The sequence below is a fragment of the Capricornis sumatraensis genome, chromosome 23, assembly GCF_032405125.1.
Source record: "Capricornis sumatraensis isolate serow.1 chromosome 23, serow.2, whole genome shotgun sequence".
NCBI lineage: Eukaryota > Metazoa > Chordata > Mammalia > Artiodactyla > Bovidae > Capricornis > Capricornis sumatraensis.
The window spans coordinates 46,581,671-46,598,221 of record NC_091091.1 but is presented as its reverse complement, the minus strand read 5'-3'; the positions used below and the strand labels follow the sequence as shown (position 1 = coordinate 46,598,221).

The following is a 16,551-nucleotide window of genomic DNA, read 5'->3' as shown; positions in this document are numbered from 1 at the left end:
GATGGTTATTACTCTCTCTAGCCTCAGCTTCTGACTCTGAAAGAAGGCTAAGAACACCAGCCTCCTGAGCTTCCTGGAGACATTAAGTACCATACGGAGGACCAGGCCCTGAGCCTAGGGCTGTGTGTGCAAAGCCACGTCCTTCCAAGTTGTTCTGTTGCTGAGACACAGCCTTCCAGGTGCGAAAACGCAGGCGAGTGATCCAAGGGTGCAGGCGGGACACTTTCGAGAGACTCTTGCTTTCCTCTACGGGTGGGTTTCTTTCCAAGGATTAGTGGCAGGGCTGAGGATTACAGAAGGAAGAGATCAGGCTTTGTACTTGCTTTCAGAGAACTGTGCAGGCCAGGGTTACTTGGTGTCACGGACGAGACAGCTGACGTGGACTCAGGAACGTGGGCTTGTTCCCAGCTCAGCCCCGCCCCTCTGAGCCCCTCCGGACGAAGGCAGGATGGTCCACACGAGACGAGGGAGCCTAAGGGTCCTTTCTGATCTAAGAACGGATTCTCCAGAGATGTCCAAGAACTTCATAATTTCACAGGCAGCACCGCAAAAGACACATACAGGTTGAGAGAGAGAGAGAGAAAGCAATACAACCCTCTGTGGACGCTGGTTAACAAATGCATGTATGGTGGTCCCTCTGTTAGGGTCTTTCTTCCTGTCACTTCATCCATGCCGTGTCTCTCCCACCGCTACACATGCTGCAACCGGCCTCTGTTCTTCTAGCTCACAAGCCTTTGCATAGCTTTCAGGGAAACCTCCCTTTTTTTTCTAACTAACGGTTTTTATATACTTGTGATAAAATATTCAAGTTCCAGAGTCCACGTATAAGTTATCATGCTTTATGATTCTGAAATAGAAGCACACATCGTATTCTCTTCTACCATTCTCTTTATTTGATCCACAGGGCTGTGCCGAGTCTTTTCTGTGGCTTAAATTTATATAACATTGGAAATACTATTTTTAAGTTCTTGAACAATAATAATCCTTTCCATCCTTAATATGAAAAATGAAGCATATATATTTGTGAGGCTATAAAACAGTTTCCAAACTCTTGCTTTGCACTTCATGTAGGTATCACACATACTTGAAAATACAATTTAAATAATCTTCCTGTGCAGAATCCCAAAAGAGATTTCAAATACCTCCCTAGCCTTTTAAGTTGGTAGGTGAATAAAAGCCTTGCCACTGAGGCACTAGGTAATTCAGACACCCCATTTGTAGGTAAAATGAGCAATTCAAGGCGTGCCATGAACGTTTATGGAATTTATGGATTTGTGTCCCAGAATTTGGATTAAAAAAGAGAGAGAGAAATGAAATGCAAGTTCTGCTTTTCAAATACTTTCTTTTTTTTTTTAATCCCATGCAATTTCTGCTAAGCTATGTAAAAATGGTTTGAGCTCTATTTCCCACTGTGCTCTGGGGGCCAGTTCCGCTGAAATGAGTGTCTCTGGGCAAAGCACCAACAAAGCTCATCCACTTTGACCACCTACAATATAGTGGCCATTCTGCATTGTCTCATTCAACCTCCAAAATAGAACTGTAAGGCAGAAGTTGTTTTGACCAGGAAACTAAAGTCTGGATATGTCAGTAACATCCCCAAGGTCAAAAGACTGGAGGGAAGCAGTACAGACAGAACTCACCTCTAGACCCATCACGCCCCAGTAGCATCCTCCCCTCCTCTGAAAATGGGAAACATGCGCGTCTGCACAGACTTGAAGGCGCTTTTGCGGTCCTGCAATTCTGAGTTCTTCCTTATACTTGAAAGCGTCAAGAGAGTCCCGAACTCAGACCCGGTAAGGTCCCTGAGAATGTATGTCCTGGAGAAAGCATACTTCTAACCCTGGAGGCAGCAGAGAGCACCTTGGAAACGATCCCGGTAATAAAGTATGGTTTTCAGGATTCCTAATCAGTAAGAGAAATCCCCTCCATGAGGTAGTTTCAGAAAAATCAAAGCCGTTGATCTAGCCGTCCAGGTACTGATCCATCCATGAGCAGTCTTCCCTGGGGAAGCCACTTCAAAGCTTTCCCATACCGCCTGTCACGTGAGTGGCTTGGTGAGTGACCACCTCGTGCCACCCAGGCTCTACTTTAACCAAATTTATGTCCAAATACATGTGAACAAACACTGAAAAAAAGTCCTCAATAAACCGTAACAGCAAGCAAACATATTTTGAAAGCCATATTTGAGCAGACAATTATGAAAAATGAGTTCCTCTAGGTAAAGAAAGTCTAAACACGGGCATATTTTGACCAAACATGGAGTCAGATTCTTTTGCCAGTATCTCACTGGTTATAAGCACTAGACTATCTCCCCAGATAAAAGTCTCATAATTGGATATCAAGAATTTTATAAATGATGACACCAAAATTTAAAGATTTTAATCTCCAGCTGCAAGAGCTCTGAACCATTTGTTCAAAAAACAAGCACAATGTCAAGCCTCTGAAACAAAGCACAAAAGCTTCACGAAGAGGAAGTTCTGATTTAAGATTGTTAACTAATGTGCTCTAAAAAATACATCAAAACAAATTACAGATCAAAGATAAAAGCTCTGCAGTTATTTACCGTCAGAGCCACTGTCCCATGCACATCATTAATGCTTTCAGACTAAAACCTCTGAAAGCGAGGTAAGTGACAGTACTAGAGCTGGAGGAAGACGGCATTCCAGGAGGAAAACCTGTTTTCATACGGTATACTCACATTCCTATTCTCATTCATGTTTGGTAGCCAGTGCCACCAAGATTAATTTTCATTAATTTTCAATAAATTATAGCTTTAGCTTTATCTCTCCTCCAGGAAATAAGTTAATCAACTCAGCTTCAGCTGAACCCTCAAAAAGTTTTTTTCTTTATTAATAGTTACTCCTGATGCCCTGCAGGGCCAGTGACATTTCTGTCGTTATTGTCATAATTTTGCAACTAGCGTCTCCTTGATTTCAGAAATATGTGAAAGAAACTGTAAGCTTTGCCCTATTTGTAATATAACCAGGCAGTTCTACATGCAAAATAATAATTACCAGCTGCCCCAGTTTTTACATATTATGCTTTTATTGCATGGAAACAGGGTTAGAAAACACTAAAGAAAAAAGACCTGCCCTAATGAGAGTGTTCAGCTCTGAGTCTGTCTCTGTCCAAACCGGCACATGCTTCTGATAGGAGTAATGATGACTGTGCAATAATAAGGCTATATCCCCTGTCTTCGTCGTGAGGAAGTGGAGAGCTGGGGCAGGGCCTGGGGAGAAGCAAGGCCCACGAGAAGCAACACTGGAGGAGAGGCTGGCGGCTGAGGGGGAACGCAGCAGGGACCGCCTGGCTCCCGCCGACCCCCAGGGGAGGAGGGACCGCATGGCCGGGACCTCCTCACGCCTGCAGCCACGCTGCGCCACTCACCGCCACTCCCATTTCCCTTTCATTCTTTGTAATGAACACAAGCATTAAAAGCTTCCCAAACAGTCAGAGCCTCCCAGAATTATAGTGTCACCACATCTGGGGAGCTGCTGGGCCAATAAAAGTTAATTTGACAACAGCGTCTAAAGAAAAGCCACTGAGTTCATTAGGAATAGAGTGTTTCTCACCAAAACTCGTTCGCCTGGATTGCTTCTGGGATAAAGAAATGACGTCTCCCCGGGGTCAGCAGGGGAGCTAGTTTAGGTGCAGGCTAAGCCATTTATTTTAATGACTGAGTGTGGGAAGCAGGAGATGACGGACCTCTTCCACTCGTTTGGGGGATATTTACGATGGGACTGTGGTAATACGTTAAGACAGATGCTTAAACCTGATCCAGCCAGGAACATCGCAGAACTGACCCTACCATGGGTATCAGTTAATCCCAGAGAACACTCAGGCAGATTCTTCATTCATTCATTCACTCATCCATTATTCAGAGTATTTCTTGAGCACTCACTACACTTCAGACCCCAGTGTGAGCACTAAATATCCGTCAGGAACGACAGACAAAGCTCCCTGCCCTCGGAGTGCTGATGTCATGGAAGGTGAGACAGATTAGAAAGCAAAGCCATAATTTTCTGGCATGTTCCATGGTGAGAGGTTTAAAGCAGAGAAGGGAGTACGGTACTCACTTTCTATTAGTCAGGAAAGAAGCTGCATTTTTGAAGCACACTTCCAGCCCTGCTCTCTGGAAGGCACCAAACCACACGTTGGGTGGGACTGGGGAGATAGGAAGCCATGTCTGCGGCCACCAAGATGCTCTCAGTCACATGGGAGCAAGACATCTCTGCTGGACAAGGTCAGCATCCCTGCGGAATGCTCTGGAAGACAGTCACAAAAGGGTGCTGGAAATTGGCCAGAAGCCATCCCAAGCTGCTGACGAGTGACCAGAGACACTGGTCCAGCCCATGGATGCTGGCATGAACGGGCACAGAAACTGCCCCATGGAAGGAGGGCTTCTTCTGGAGGCCATACAGCTTACTCCCTAACATAGAAGCAAAGCCTTTACCTTGGAAACAAATGTGCTCTCAATTTGAAGTGTCTTGTGGGCAAGGTCTGTGTTTTATTCATCCAAGCAAATGCTCCTTAGCAAAGGGCGGTGCACAAAGTTGAGAACAGGAAGCATCCCGTGAACTGAACACGCAAACACAGTGAAAGCCATTTAGTTATTTTGGCTAGTTTACAGTACGTGCTTGGAAGTCTGTAATCAGAACACCGCCTGAGTGCTCAATCACATCCAACTCTTTGTGATCCCATGGACTATAGAGCCCGCCAGGCTCCCCTGTCCATGGAATTAGCCAGGCAAGAATACTACAGTGGGTTGCCATTTCCTCCTCCAGGGGATCTTCCTGACCCAGGGATCGAACCTGCATCTCCTGCCTCGGCAGGCGGATTCTTTACCCCTGTACCACCTGTGAAAGCCCAAGCAGGACACTACATAGAAATAACCATGATTACTGAAAATCACCCAGAGGTGTTTAATAAGCTCACGTGGAGTTTACATAAAGAGCTAGTTCATCAAGAGTCCACATCTCAGCTCCTGACTGGGAGAATGGTGCACGCGTAACTCTGAGAACTTCACCATCCGGTGGGAAAAAAGTAACTAAGAGCAAGATGATGAGGGACTAGAAGGGGAATTGGAAGGCAGACGATCCAGCTCAAGCTGTGATTGGGCTATGTCCCCAAAACATCATTTCTAAGTCACTTGTTTGGACCACAGAGCAATTTGCAAAAAATGAAAATCATACATGCTGTTGGGGTTCCCAGGCAAGCCCTGAAATTTTTTCTGGCTGTATTGAGACTCGACCCAGAATGCTGTAAAATCTAAGAATCTAGTTTGTACAGTGATTATTCCTTCTAACGTGGGTTTCCAAAAATAGATCTCCCTTAATGGTTTCGACCAGAGCAACTCTTATTTTATACAAATGACCTCTGGAACATACATATTCAAACTCAGGGGGATCACATGAGTGTGTCTGGAAAGAAGTATTTGATATCCTTAAATCTCAATGAGAACCCTTTTCTACAAAAAAGAAGTCCAGAGCAGAAAAAAAGAGGAAGCCGGTAGTTAATGGTGCTGGCCTTACTCCCTGACCTCATGCCTACAGGCAGTAGAGAAGGGGAAGAGAGAAACCAGGGTCCTAGAATAAGTGACGCTGGCTGAAACTCTCTAAATACAGACAGTGCAGCCATCATAATCAGGAAACGCTAACGCACTCACTGCTCTACCGTACTCATCGCGCTGAGTCTGGAAACACGGAAGTGAGTCTTTTAAAATTTTCTGTAAATGTCAAGGAAGAGCTGCCAAACTCCACTGAAAGAGATCAACCCTCATAGACAGACTGAGACAACGTTACCTTCCCAAATCATTTCATTTTCCATTTGCTCTGTCATCCATCATTCCGTGTATCCTAAACCTCGACTGCCACCTCTACTGCGACCGGCAAGCCAGGTTGTGGCTGGGCAAACAGAGAAAAAGACAAAGCGTGCCATGACGGTACCAAATGCTAGGGGTTCTGGTGGAAGGAAGTCATTGGGAGCTGGCTAAAGGGGACCTGAAGAGCAGGTGATGGCAAAGACTGATGCACTGCCTACTGCGCTAAGAAGGCAAACGTAAATTCTCAGAAGGGTTCAAAACAACTGACCCCCTTAGACACGGCTAAAGGCAGGGGAAAGCAGAGGGGGGCACGAAGATTGGGGGGTGGGGGCGGGTCTCTGTTAATCTGTGTTTCTCAAAACGCAACCTCAGTCTTTAAAACACACTGCTTTGTCAGCTTGGGGATTCTAGGCCACTAATGAACAAAGAACTGCTCAGCCTAACATAGCCAACCTGCCACTGGCTAGAAAAAGGCTCCTCTCAGCTGAAGGGGACCTCGTCAGACCATCACCAGTGAAGGCTGCCACTGCCTTCTATTGACCAGCGGGTATTCTCAGTGTTTGTTAGGAAAATCAACTTCGTATTTTTTCAACAGATTTACATTGGATGTTCCTGGCACTTAGTAGCTCAAGTGAATAAAACAGATATAATTGAGCTTCCACAGATAAATGAGGAAATTCCAAACTCACTTGAACCACTCAACAGCTGATACAGGAACTAACTACAATTTCAGGGCATAATCTGGCAAATTCCTAGTGAGAACTCAGACTTTAAAAAACAGCCAAAACTACTGGCAGAAGTGGGCTTAAAACATAGGAGAGGGTCTCTGAAAACAGCTGAGCCTGACTCTTTGAAATTTCATTTTCCCCAACAAAAACAGAGGTATCACTTAATGCCTCTAAATTAATGCCACTTTGAGACTATTAAGCAGAAAAGCCCTTTAAGATGCTGATATAAATGATGGCTCAGTTATCAAGAAACCACAGCTGGAGCACAAACCTGGCCTAGAATAAGGGAAGGGGGAAAAAAAAAAGGTTTTGGCACACAGTGAGAAAGAAGAAGAAAGATCAAAATTAGGAGAATAAATTAAACAGGGGCATAAAATGATCGCTGAGAGCAGGAACCACTGTCTAAGCAGAGAGCCTGGTACACAGCTTTGAGTTAATTCAAAGTGACAGCTCCAATACCCTGTGTAGCAGTGTTTTAAAGACCCCAATTAAAGGATCACATCCTGACCTTAGCATCACCTGACATGCCTTTTGCTTACATGCTAGGAGATCTGAACTTACTGAAAACCACCACGTCATTTAAAAGACAAACAACTCGGCCATGGGGTCACCTGCGCCTGTGTCCTGTGCCCCAGAGCTGAGGTGGAGGAGGGCCCCCTCAGGGTGATGCTTACACAGCAGTGATGCTTGTTGAGAGGAGGATGCTTTCCTGAAACCTAAAACCAAACACTCCATCCACAAGTCCCCGGGGAATCACGAGAAGGGAATTTTCCTTGGGGAATTTAAGATCTCCTAGAGAAAACAGGGCTGTGGGACGTGGCAGGAGAAGCCCTGCACAAAAATCAGTCCAGTACCAGTGATCACAATTCACTACCACAGAATTATCTCCGCTTGCCAACCATGCTTCTCCCGAGACGCTTTTAACTTTGTTGGAACTTTGCTTCTGATAGCAGGCACAGTCAGAGACATCTTTTTTTTTTTTTTTTCCCCCTTTTCCTGACCTTTCCACCAAACAGCTTTCTTGGGGGGTGGGGGATGGTAGAGACACAGTTGTCAGTCTTGTCTCAAGCACCATCTTCAAGGTCTCAGAGACACTGAGCCACTTGGATATGGGGCCAGGAAGAAAGCTTTCCATGACCTTTCTCTGACATTTCGCAGCACCCTCTCCTACCCCCCAGGGCTCTGGTATCTTAGATCTCCCTGTGAGGCCTTCATGAAAAGGCAGATGCTGCCTGTCACTCCAATCTCAGGCTCCTCATCCCTACCTCCCAGGACACAGCCGTGGTCCAGCTCAGGCGGAAGCTGGCTGACATCTTTCTGCCTTGATCATTCCTATGGCTTTGTTATAAAACTTGCCACACCAGCTCTGCCCTTTGCCACCCTTTCTTCATTTTTGTTTTTTTTCAAATCCCAGTCCTCATTGTCTCTTTTGTTGTTGATCTGCAACAAGAATAACCAAAGACTTACAGACGCTAAATTGTTACCAGTGCTTTCTATTTTATATAAATGGGCAAAAGTATATTTTTACATTCAGGAATTTTTTTACAGTGACAACTAATGAATTGGAGGGGGGAAAAAAAAGAATTGGGGCAGATGTCTGCAGAAGCCAAACGTACCTAGAGAAACTGGTGAGATGCATTCTGAATTAAACCTAAATATTCTAGACCATTAAAGAAAGGGAGACCCTATGTTTTCTTCAAAAGGGGGTGCCCTAACTAGAGTTCTGTGCTGTCTTCTATAATGGACACTCGTTATCCTTTCTTTAAAGTACAGCAGGGTCTTCTGAAGAAATCTGTTTCACTACAAAACAACAAAAGTGGAAATGACTCTGAAACTGGACTCCACCAAGACTGCTTTGTAAAATTAGCTTGAGTAAAGCCTTCTGCTTTAAGAAATCAAGAAAAATAATCCTTCTTCTGTGAACTATCAACCAAGTCCATACTTTTACATCCCTATTCCTAACTTGGGTCTAGTGTCCTTTACCTTTCAATAAAGCCCACCCTGACCAGTGAGTGTCCAAAGGGCATCAGGCAAGGAGAGGGTCAGGGTTCCAGAAATGTCCCTGGGATAGAACTGTGATCTGCAAGAATGGGAGTCAGGAGGTCAGAGGAACAGAAAATAAAGCATCTTGGACTCTTGGCGCTGTCCTTGGTGCTGAATGTCATACTTTCTGCACCCTCCTCTCTCTGTACCTCCCCAGGTAGTATACATTGTTGAGTACAGGAAATACTAACAAATGGCAACTAACTGTAAAGGGACAATAAACAGCAAGTGTTGTAAAGATCAGTTCAGTTCAGTTGCTCAGTCGTGTCCGACTTTTTGCGACCCCATGGACCGTAGCACACCAGGCCTTCCTGTCCATCACCAACTCCCGGAGTTCACTCAGACTCATATCCATCGAGTTGGTGATCCCATCCAGCCATCTCATCCTCTGCCATCCCCTTTTCCTCCTGCCCTCAATCCCTCCCAGCATCAGAGTCTTTTCCAATGAGTCAACTCTTCGCATGAGGTGGCCAAAGTACTGGAGCTTCAGCTTTAGCATCATTCCCTCCAAAGAACACCCAGGGCTGATCAGTGCATTTAAAAAAAAAAAAAAAACAACTCCATGTTTACAATGAACGTGCTTATCATTGGGATCCAAAGAGGCTCACACTAGGAAGTAAGTGAGGACCAGATGTGTTCATAATTTATACACTTCACTTGCTTATTGCACTCAGTTGGATTTTTTCCCATAGATTTTTTTTGTTACTGGACTTCAATTTGGGAACACAGAGACTGACAGTCTTATTTGGTTAATAAAATAATACTGGCCAAACACCCAGAGTGTACCAGGCATCATGGCAGATGTGGGTTATAATCCTACCAAAGGTATAAGTTCTTCAAAATAAAAGAGGAGAGAGCTTTATAAAGGTAGCAATTAATGTTCAAGACAGAAGGTCATTTTTGATCAAGGTGTTCTTCCTCTGCAGCTGTGATACCAATGATCCAAGCTCTCTCTTCTCCAAACTTCTAACCACAAAAGACCTCTAGCCATACCATCTCTGGAGAAGTATCTGCCCCAGCAGCTCAGTCTCTGGACTGCTTCTCTTCACGGCAATGGCCATCCACAAAGATAATCATTCCAAGTATTGCTTTTATGACTTGTTTCCAAGTGAGAAGGAAAACAGGGGCATTCCATAATGGCACTCTGTGTTCCCTGTCCTGTAGAAAGAACTTACCTGTTTGGTCTGCATTTGGAGAACACATTCATTCAGATGTTGCAACACAATCATTATTGTGACCATAAAATTATCAGCGAAGTCAAATCCTACATCTTGGAAGCCCCAACGACAACTAGATGGATTATCAAAGCAATAAGCACACTAGATTACACACGTTCAGTCCTCTGTAAAGAACACGCTCGGGTTTCATAAAACTGCAGTGGACATACCTTGACTGACAACAGCTACTGAAGGCAGCCTGTGACTTAACCACAGGATACAAGGGCAACACTTTAACTTTTATCCACAAATTAATCTCTCATTGATAGCCATTTTTATGAACTACCTTTTTGGACTCCAAACATCTGAACCCCTTCAAAACAAAAGTTCCCAAACAAACATCTTGAAGGCTCTTCGCAAGGAAAGTTCATGGCAATGAGATCCTGAAAATACTTCTCCTGTACGGTGGAAATCTGATGGACCACCAATTTTTCATTTAAATTAGCTTTAAAAAAAAAAGTGACCACAGACATGTTTCCCTATAAAGTAGATATTATGACTCACTTGCTTCTAATCAACAAACATCAGCAAACCATGTTGTATTTCAGGAATGAGTGAGTTAGGATGGGTTGTAAAGAAAAGAAGGAAGAAAAAGGAAATTGAATGAAAACGATATTTTAGAAGGAGAAGAGTAAGAGTTAAAGTTAAGAGGAAGTAGGTTCTGTGTCATCCTGGGCTCTACGTATAAGAATACAGTGGGTTCCCATTACATGTAAAACAGATGTCCAAAGAGTTTCCTGTTTTACATGATCTGATCTCACCTCCCTCCTCTCTCATGTGCTCCTGATTTTCCAGCCACACTGGCTCTTTTTCTGTACTGCAGACATGCCAACATCGTTCTCATTATGATGTTCACTAGTGATGGTCCTTTTGTTCGCAAAACTCATCTCTAGATCTGGAGATGACTACCTGCTTTTTTATTATCATCCAGTTCTCTTTCCAGATGCAAGGTCCTCGGTGTGTTAGCCAAAGCCACCCCCTTCCCCAACAACATGTCCTTAACAGAGCAGCATCCAGACTCTTCATTCATTCATTCATCTGTTCCTGCATCACCCATCTGGTTCTCCCATTCTGTTTTAAGCTTCATGAGGACAAGGACTCGATCTTATTCCAAAATGTCTCCTTGGTAGACAGAGTAAGGTCTGACACCTAAAAGGCACTTAATAATTATTTGCCTACTGACTATAACAGCGCGAAAGTGTGTGCTTTTTACAAAGTGATAAGAACAGTCTGTTCAGAAAGGTCTTTAAAAAGAGCAATTTATCACTGAAGAGCCCCAAGGTCCGGGAAGACAGTTCTCTTGTGCATTCCAGGTGCCTGAAGCCTTTGTCCTGTCCCTGTTGGATTCATTGACTACCCCAAGCTGCCAGTTATACACAGTGCAGGACACAGGCCCCAAGGCTGGAGCAGGGCATCACAGTGCATCAGAAGCCTGGTGTCTAAGAATAATGAGATCCCAGACCTGAAGTGCTGCTGTATTCTCCTCTGTAAAATGAGCTAGTGTAATTAACTGCAGGACTCAAGGCTCTAATGTGAATGAGACACTTGGGAATGCCACGATCCTGGGCAAAGAAGGGGTGTGGTGCTGATGAGAATTGATGGAGATTTGAGATCTGTCCTGAGGTCTTGAGCAGGAAGGTTCTGCAAGCATGGAAGTCGGTCTTTCTGCAGAGCCAAGTAAGAGTGCCCCTCTAATAATGGTTAGGAAATGCCCCTGATGTCCTCTGTTTTCTTTTAAAAGCCTAACCTTTAGAATGTGACTGGCACACACAAACAACTATTATGCATCCACTTCCCCGGTTGGTAGTTCGTTTGCACTAGTGCAGTACACAGAGGTGCAGTCCCTCGCCTGCAGCCCAGCCTCACAGCAGGACCGCGTGTCCTGCAGCAGAGACATCATTGCTAGGACGCATGCTCAAGTCCTGTGCTTGTTACACTGCACACAGCCACCGTGGTGAGACATGAGCTTAGGACTGAGCTCTGAAAAAACCAGTGGGATGGAGAAAGGCCGTTTACATATTATAAGGCATGGGAGAATGGAGGTCAGTGTCAGACGGGGAGGAACCTGGTGTGAGCGTGACAATCTAGAGTCAGGGAGGAAAGCTCAGGAAGAATGTACCCTTGGGGTTTGTTGTCAGGAGGAAAGGGCGAAGGAAAGGGGGGAAAGTATGAGGCACAAGCCCTTTCCTGCTCCCCTCCTGACAAAGCCCAGGGGGTAGGAAAAGACCCCAGGGGGGCATTCAAAGGTGCCCACTATGGGGAAGGGAGGTCAACACAAACGCAGCCACCGGGCGACTCCAGTTCTGGCTCAAATATCATGGATCGCAGAGACTGGCAACCCTATAGGACAGAATGTGGTCACTTGGTTAATAAACACAATGCACAGAACTCAAAGGTCAAGTTCAAGTTAGCAAAGCTCACTGTGAAAACACAGCATGAAGGGGAAAAATCCTTTTGTCAAATGTTTATGTAACACCGAACATAATGAGGAAAACAAAAGTGAGTTTCAATTCAAAGTCCATGACTCGTGGAAAGAGAGGTTTACACAGGGAAGGTGATAAAAATATCCACTCTCCCTGTTGACAGCAAACCTTCTGGGCACTATTATTATGTTGAGTTGCTCTCCAAATGTAAATGTGCCCCCAAAGTGTGTGTCTAAGCCAATTCAGATGGAAGCCCTGCTTCTGCTACTAATTTAACAGGTTCTGGTTATCACGTCTGTCCTCTGTCCCTTGGTACAAAGCAGTATTCAGAATAAAATAGGCCTGCACATGAAGAGTATGAGAGAGGAAAGGTCAGTCAAAGTGGCAGGAAAAACATTATGAAAGCTCGCCCAGACTAGCTTTGCTGGGGTGACTAGGCTGAGGAAGACTCAAGAAAACCCTCTCCCTCAATCTTTAGGGCTATGGACGGCAGGGAACTTGGAGGAAGAACGGATGCATGTGTATGTGCGGCTGAGCCCCTTCACTGTCAACTCTCACAACACGGGTCACTGGCTGTACCTCAAAACAAACTGAAAAGGTTGCCAAAGAAAATCTTAAAGGCTGTACACCCTTCCAGAATATACTCCAAAAAAAATAAATAAATAAGGTTCCATTGTTTTAATGAGAGGACGGGGAACACTGCCCTACAGCACCTCATACAATGTCTAGTCTCAGCGCTGACAGGCTCAGCAGAGAACACAGGGTGTCAGAAGGCTTGACACGGCAGTCCGATACGCTGCCACACAGGTCAGCACATTTTTTACTCTAAAGAGCTAGAGAGGGAGTATTCCAGAATTTGCAGACCAAAGATACTGTAGCTACTTATGTAAGAATTTTCACCATTTTTTACTTTCAAAATTTAAAACTTTATGGACACTGAAGTTTTAATTTCACGAGTTTTCACATTCCAAATATTCTTCATTTTTTTTAAATCATCTACGAACATAAAATCCAATCTTAGCATGCTGGATAAAATCAGGCCGAAAGCTGGATTCACCTGAGGGCCGTAGTCTGCAGACCCCTCCTCTCGAGGGCAAAGAAGACTGTGGGGCAGAAACAAGCCATCAGGTCAAGAAGATCTGAGGTTGATTCCCCTTCCAACTTTCTTTAAAACGCCATGAATATCACTGCCCTGAAACATCCCCAATTCCCCTTGCTTATAACAAAATCAGATTCTTTGCCTCATCCACTAGGTTATGTTCACATCCTAGATTTTAATTTAAATAGCAGCCGCAGTGGTTGCCCTGGTTGTACACAACGCACGCAGAGACCGGAGCACAGCGGGAAGCGCCTGGCTCAGCCTCCATCCCCATGAGGGGCGATGGCAGTGGGAAAGCACCTGATGGGAGCTGCGCGCTCTAGAGAGGCCAGGGGCCAGCAGCCGCCACGTGTAATGCTCTCCTGTTCTTATCTTGTAGGCTTTCGTATCGGACTGGGCAAGACACAGCTAACTGTGACACATGCAGGAACAGTGCATGTATTATCTATAGGTATGTCAACGTTCTCCTCTTCCCGCTTTGTTATTATGAGTGACAAATGATGTTTACCCACGGATGCGAGAATCGTCTGGGGCCCCGCTGGGATGATGGCATCAGACAAAAAAAAGTCAGGAGCCTTTCCTGAACTTAATTCTAGGCAGCTTCTAAATAAGCAACCTTAGGCAGAGAGCCATGGGGTGAGGGAGAGTGTGAACCCATGTATCTTGCAAATGCATCTTAGCGGCATTTCCAAAATTGGTCTAAGTTTGATGGCTTGTTCCCTCAGAATCGATAGTCGTGAACACTATACTGTGTGTTTCGGCATGGCTGTGAAATATAAGCCCTTCAGACGGTATAGATCAAAGGCTGCAAACCACACTGTATGTGCTAGAACCACAGAAAACCCAGTGTGCAGTCTCTTCCCTGCAAACTCAGCAGGATTGTGGCACTTGGGTTCCTTGGGAAATAATCCCCTGTCTAGGGCTTCCCTGCAGCTCAGCTGGTAAAGAATCCGCCTGCAAGGAGGGAGACCCCAGTTTGATTCCTGGGTTGGGAAGTTCCCCTGGAGAAGGGCGTGGCAACCCACTCCAGTCTTCTTGCCTGGAGAATCCCCATGGATAGAGGAGCCTGGTGGGCTACAGTCCACAGGGCTGCAAAGAGTCGGACATGACTGAGCAACAAAGCACAGGGCTCTATGTCTGCTCTTATCATTTTTTTTATTCTAAGTATATTTAGATTATTCACATTGACAAGAATTCAGCAGGAACTTTCAACAAGCAAAAACCATGTTAGGCTTTTGGCAATAATTTGGGATTTTAAGGCACAATCACGACCTTCAGAGAGCTTACTACTTTTTTTTTTCTTTTTGGAAATGTAATTTTCATAAGCAAAATATGAGAGTAATAAGAGATGTTATGATTTTGTTTATTTTAAAAAAATTAACCCTGAAGAACAATTTTAGTTGATTGCCAAATTATCAAGAATAGAAAGAAGCTGTACAGTTATATCTCTAAGAATGTGTAAAGGAATCCCAATCTCAACTGAAAAAGCAAAAACAAAAGCCCTTCTGAAGAGGGCTTCACAGTTACCACCCTCTTATCAAGAAAGCGGAGACAGGGAAAGGGCATACGTGTCTTAATAATGGCAGGAAGCTCGCGTCCACAGTCGTGGTCCCACCGAGTCTCCAGTCCAGACAGCGCACCCAGACAGGGCCCCAGGCTCTTTACAAGTTGAGCTGGATCACCTCGTGACCGCTGTGGTTGCAGCAGATGAAAGCACAGGACAGACAGGAGCTCCAGTCCCATCATAGAAGTTCTCAACCCAGAGAGGTTTTGCCTCTCAGAGGACTTTTAGCAAGGACGGAGGGAGACACTTTCAGCTGTCACAACTGGGAAATGCTACCACATCGACTAGCTAGAGGTCAGAGCTTGCTGACATCCTATAACACATGGGCAGCCCCCAAGACAGAGTCAGCCCACCCAGAATGTCAACTGTGCCACGCCTGAGAAAGCCTGCCATGCAGGAACCAAGGCCTGGTTCTGGGCTAGCAAAAGGCACACCCTAACTGCTAAGGTCTCGGGGCCGCCTGCAGGGAGCTGGGCCCGCTGCAGCAGCCCTGGCCCAGCCTCTCAGATGCCTGGTGGCTCCTCACCATTAACAAGGTGAAAATGAAGCCCCCATGCAAGAGAAGTCAAGCACTCTGAATATAAACCTATGGAGATGTCGTTTCACTACATTCATGTTATGGGAGAGAACTTTGAGTCCAACAGTGAAGGGCTGTAAGTGACATAAAATGAAACGCCTTCACTCAGCCAGTCAATTAGGCAAAGAAACGAAGAATCAAGAGCTCCTGGCAGAAATATCTTCACCAGTTAGCTTTTGCCACTCGGGAGCTGAAACGCCTCCAGTCTCCACGCAAGAGAGCAGAAGTGGTCACAGATTTGGAAAGTGAGCTTGATGACATAAACCCATTGAACATGCCGTGGGTGACTGAAAGAAGAACGTATCTGGACACTCTTCAATGTAACTGAGGTAATTTACATAAATTTAGCTGTATATACAGAAGTAACTTACATTAAAAAAAAAAAGTGATATTCAAAATGATTTAACAATCAAGTGCAGGAATTAGCCTTAAGGGGTTACTGTTTACATGTGGCTCACCCAGCAAGCTGTATGAACCCCAGGATACAGGCCAATGGCAAATTTTTCATAAGAACTGGGAGTTCCAGCACCACAAGAATTTAACAAAATTTAGTAAGACTAACTTGGAGAAGGAAATGGCAACCCACTCCAGTATTCTTGCCTAGAGAATCTTGTGTCCAGAGGAGCCTGGTCGGCTGCTGTCCATAGGGTCGCACAGAGTCGGGCACGACTGAAGTGACTTAGCATGGATGCATGCGTTAGAGAAGGAAATGTCAACCCACTCCAGCGTTCTTGCCTGGAGAATCCCAGAGACAGAGGAGCCTGGTGGGCTGCCGTCTATGGGGTCGCACAGAGTCGGACACAACTGCAGCGACTTAGCAGCAGCAGCAGCAATAAGACTCACTCACCCGGTAGAGGGGTTGCAATCACTCGGCTCATCCCCTGCACACTGGGGAAACACGTGCCTACTCACAGAGGCCTCGTCATCAAAGATGTGATGGTAGAACGTGGCCTGCAGCCTCAGGAACTGGGCAGAGTGGGCGCCCTCGCCAGCCACGCCACCCAACCGGCAGCTCCCTAAGCACACTGAGCATCCCAGGAGAGGCAGGACTAGAGAAAAACTGGAGTTTTAGATCTCTC

At 45.3% G+C, this 16,551-nt stretch overlaps 2 protein-coding genes across 3 annotated transcripts in view; one reads left to right on the top strand and one right to left on the bottom strand.

Annotated features, from left to right (window-relative positions):
* Positions 1-16,551, bottom strand: part of DOCK1 (dedicator of cytokinesis 1) — a 564,920-nt gene that overhangs the window by 313,206 nt on the left and 235,163 nt on the right. The gene's annotated exons all lie outside the window — the stretch shown is intronic.
* INSYN2A (inhibitory synaptic factor 2A) overlaps positions 1-16,551 on the top strand; it is a 38,558-nt gene that overhangs the window by 8,744 nt on the left and 13,263 nt on the right. The window contains exon 2 of the mRNA XM_068961196.1: positions 13,711-13,782. Coding sequence (XP_068817297.1) covers positions 13,711-13,782 — 72 coding nt within the window. The remainder of the gene's footprint in view (positions 1-13,710; positions 13,783-16,551) is intronic.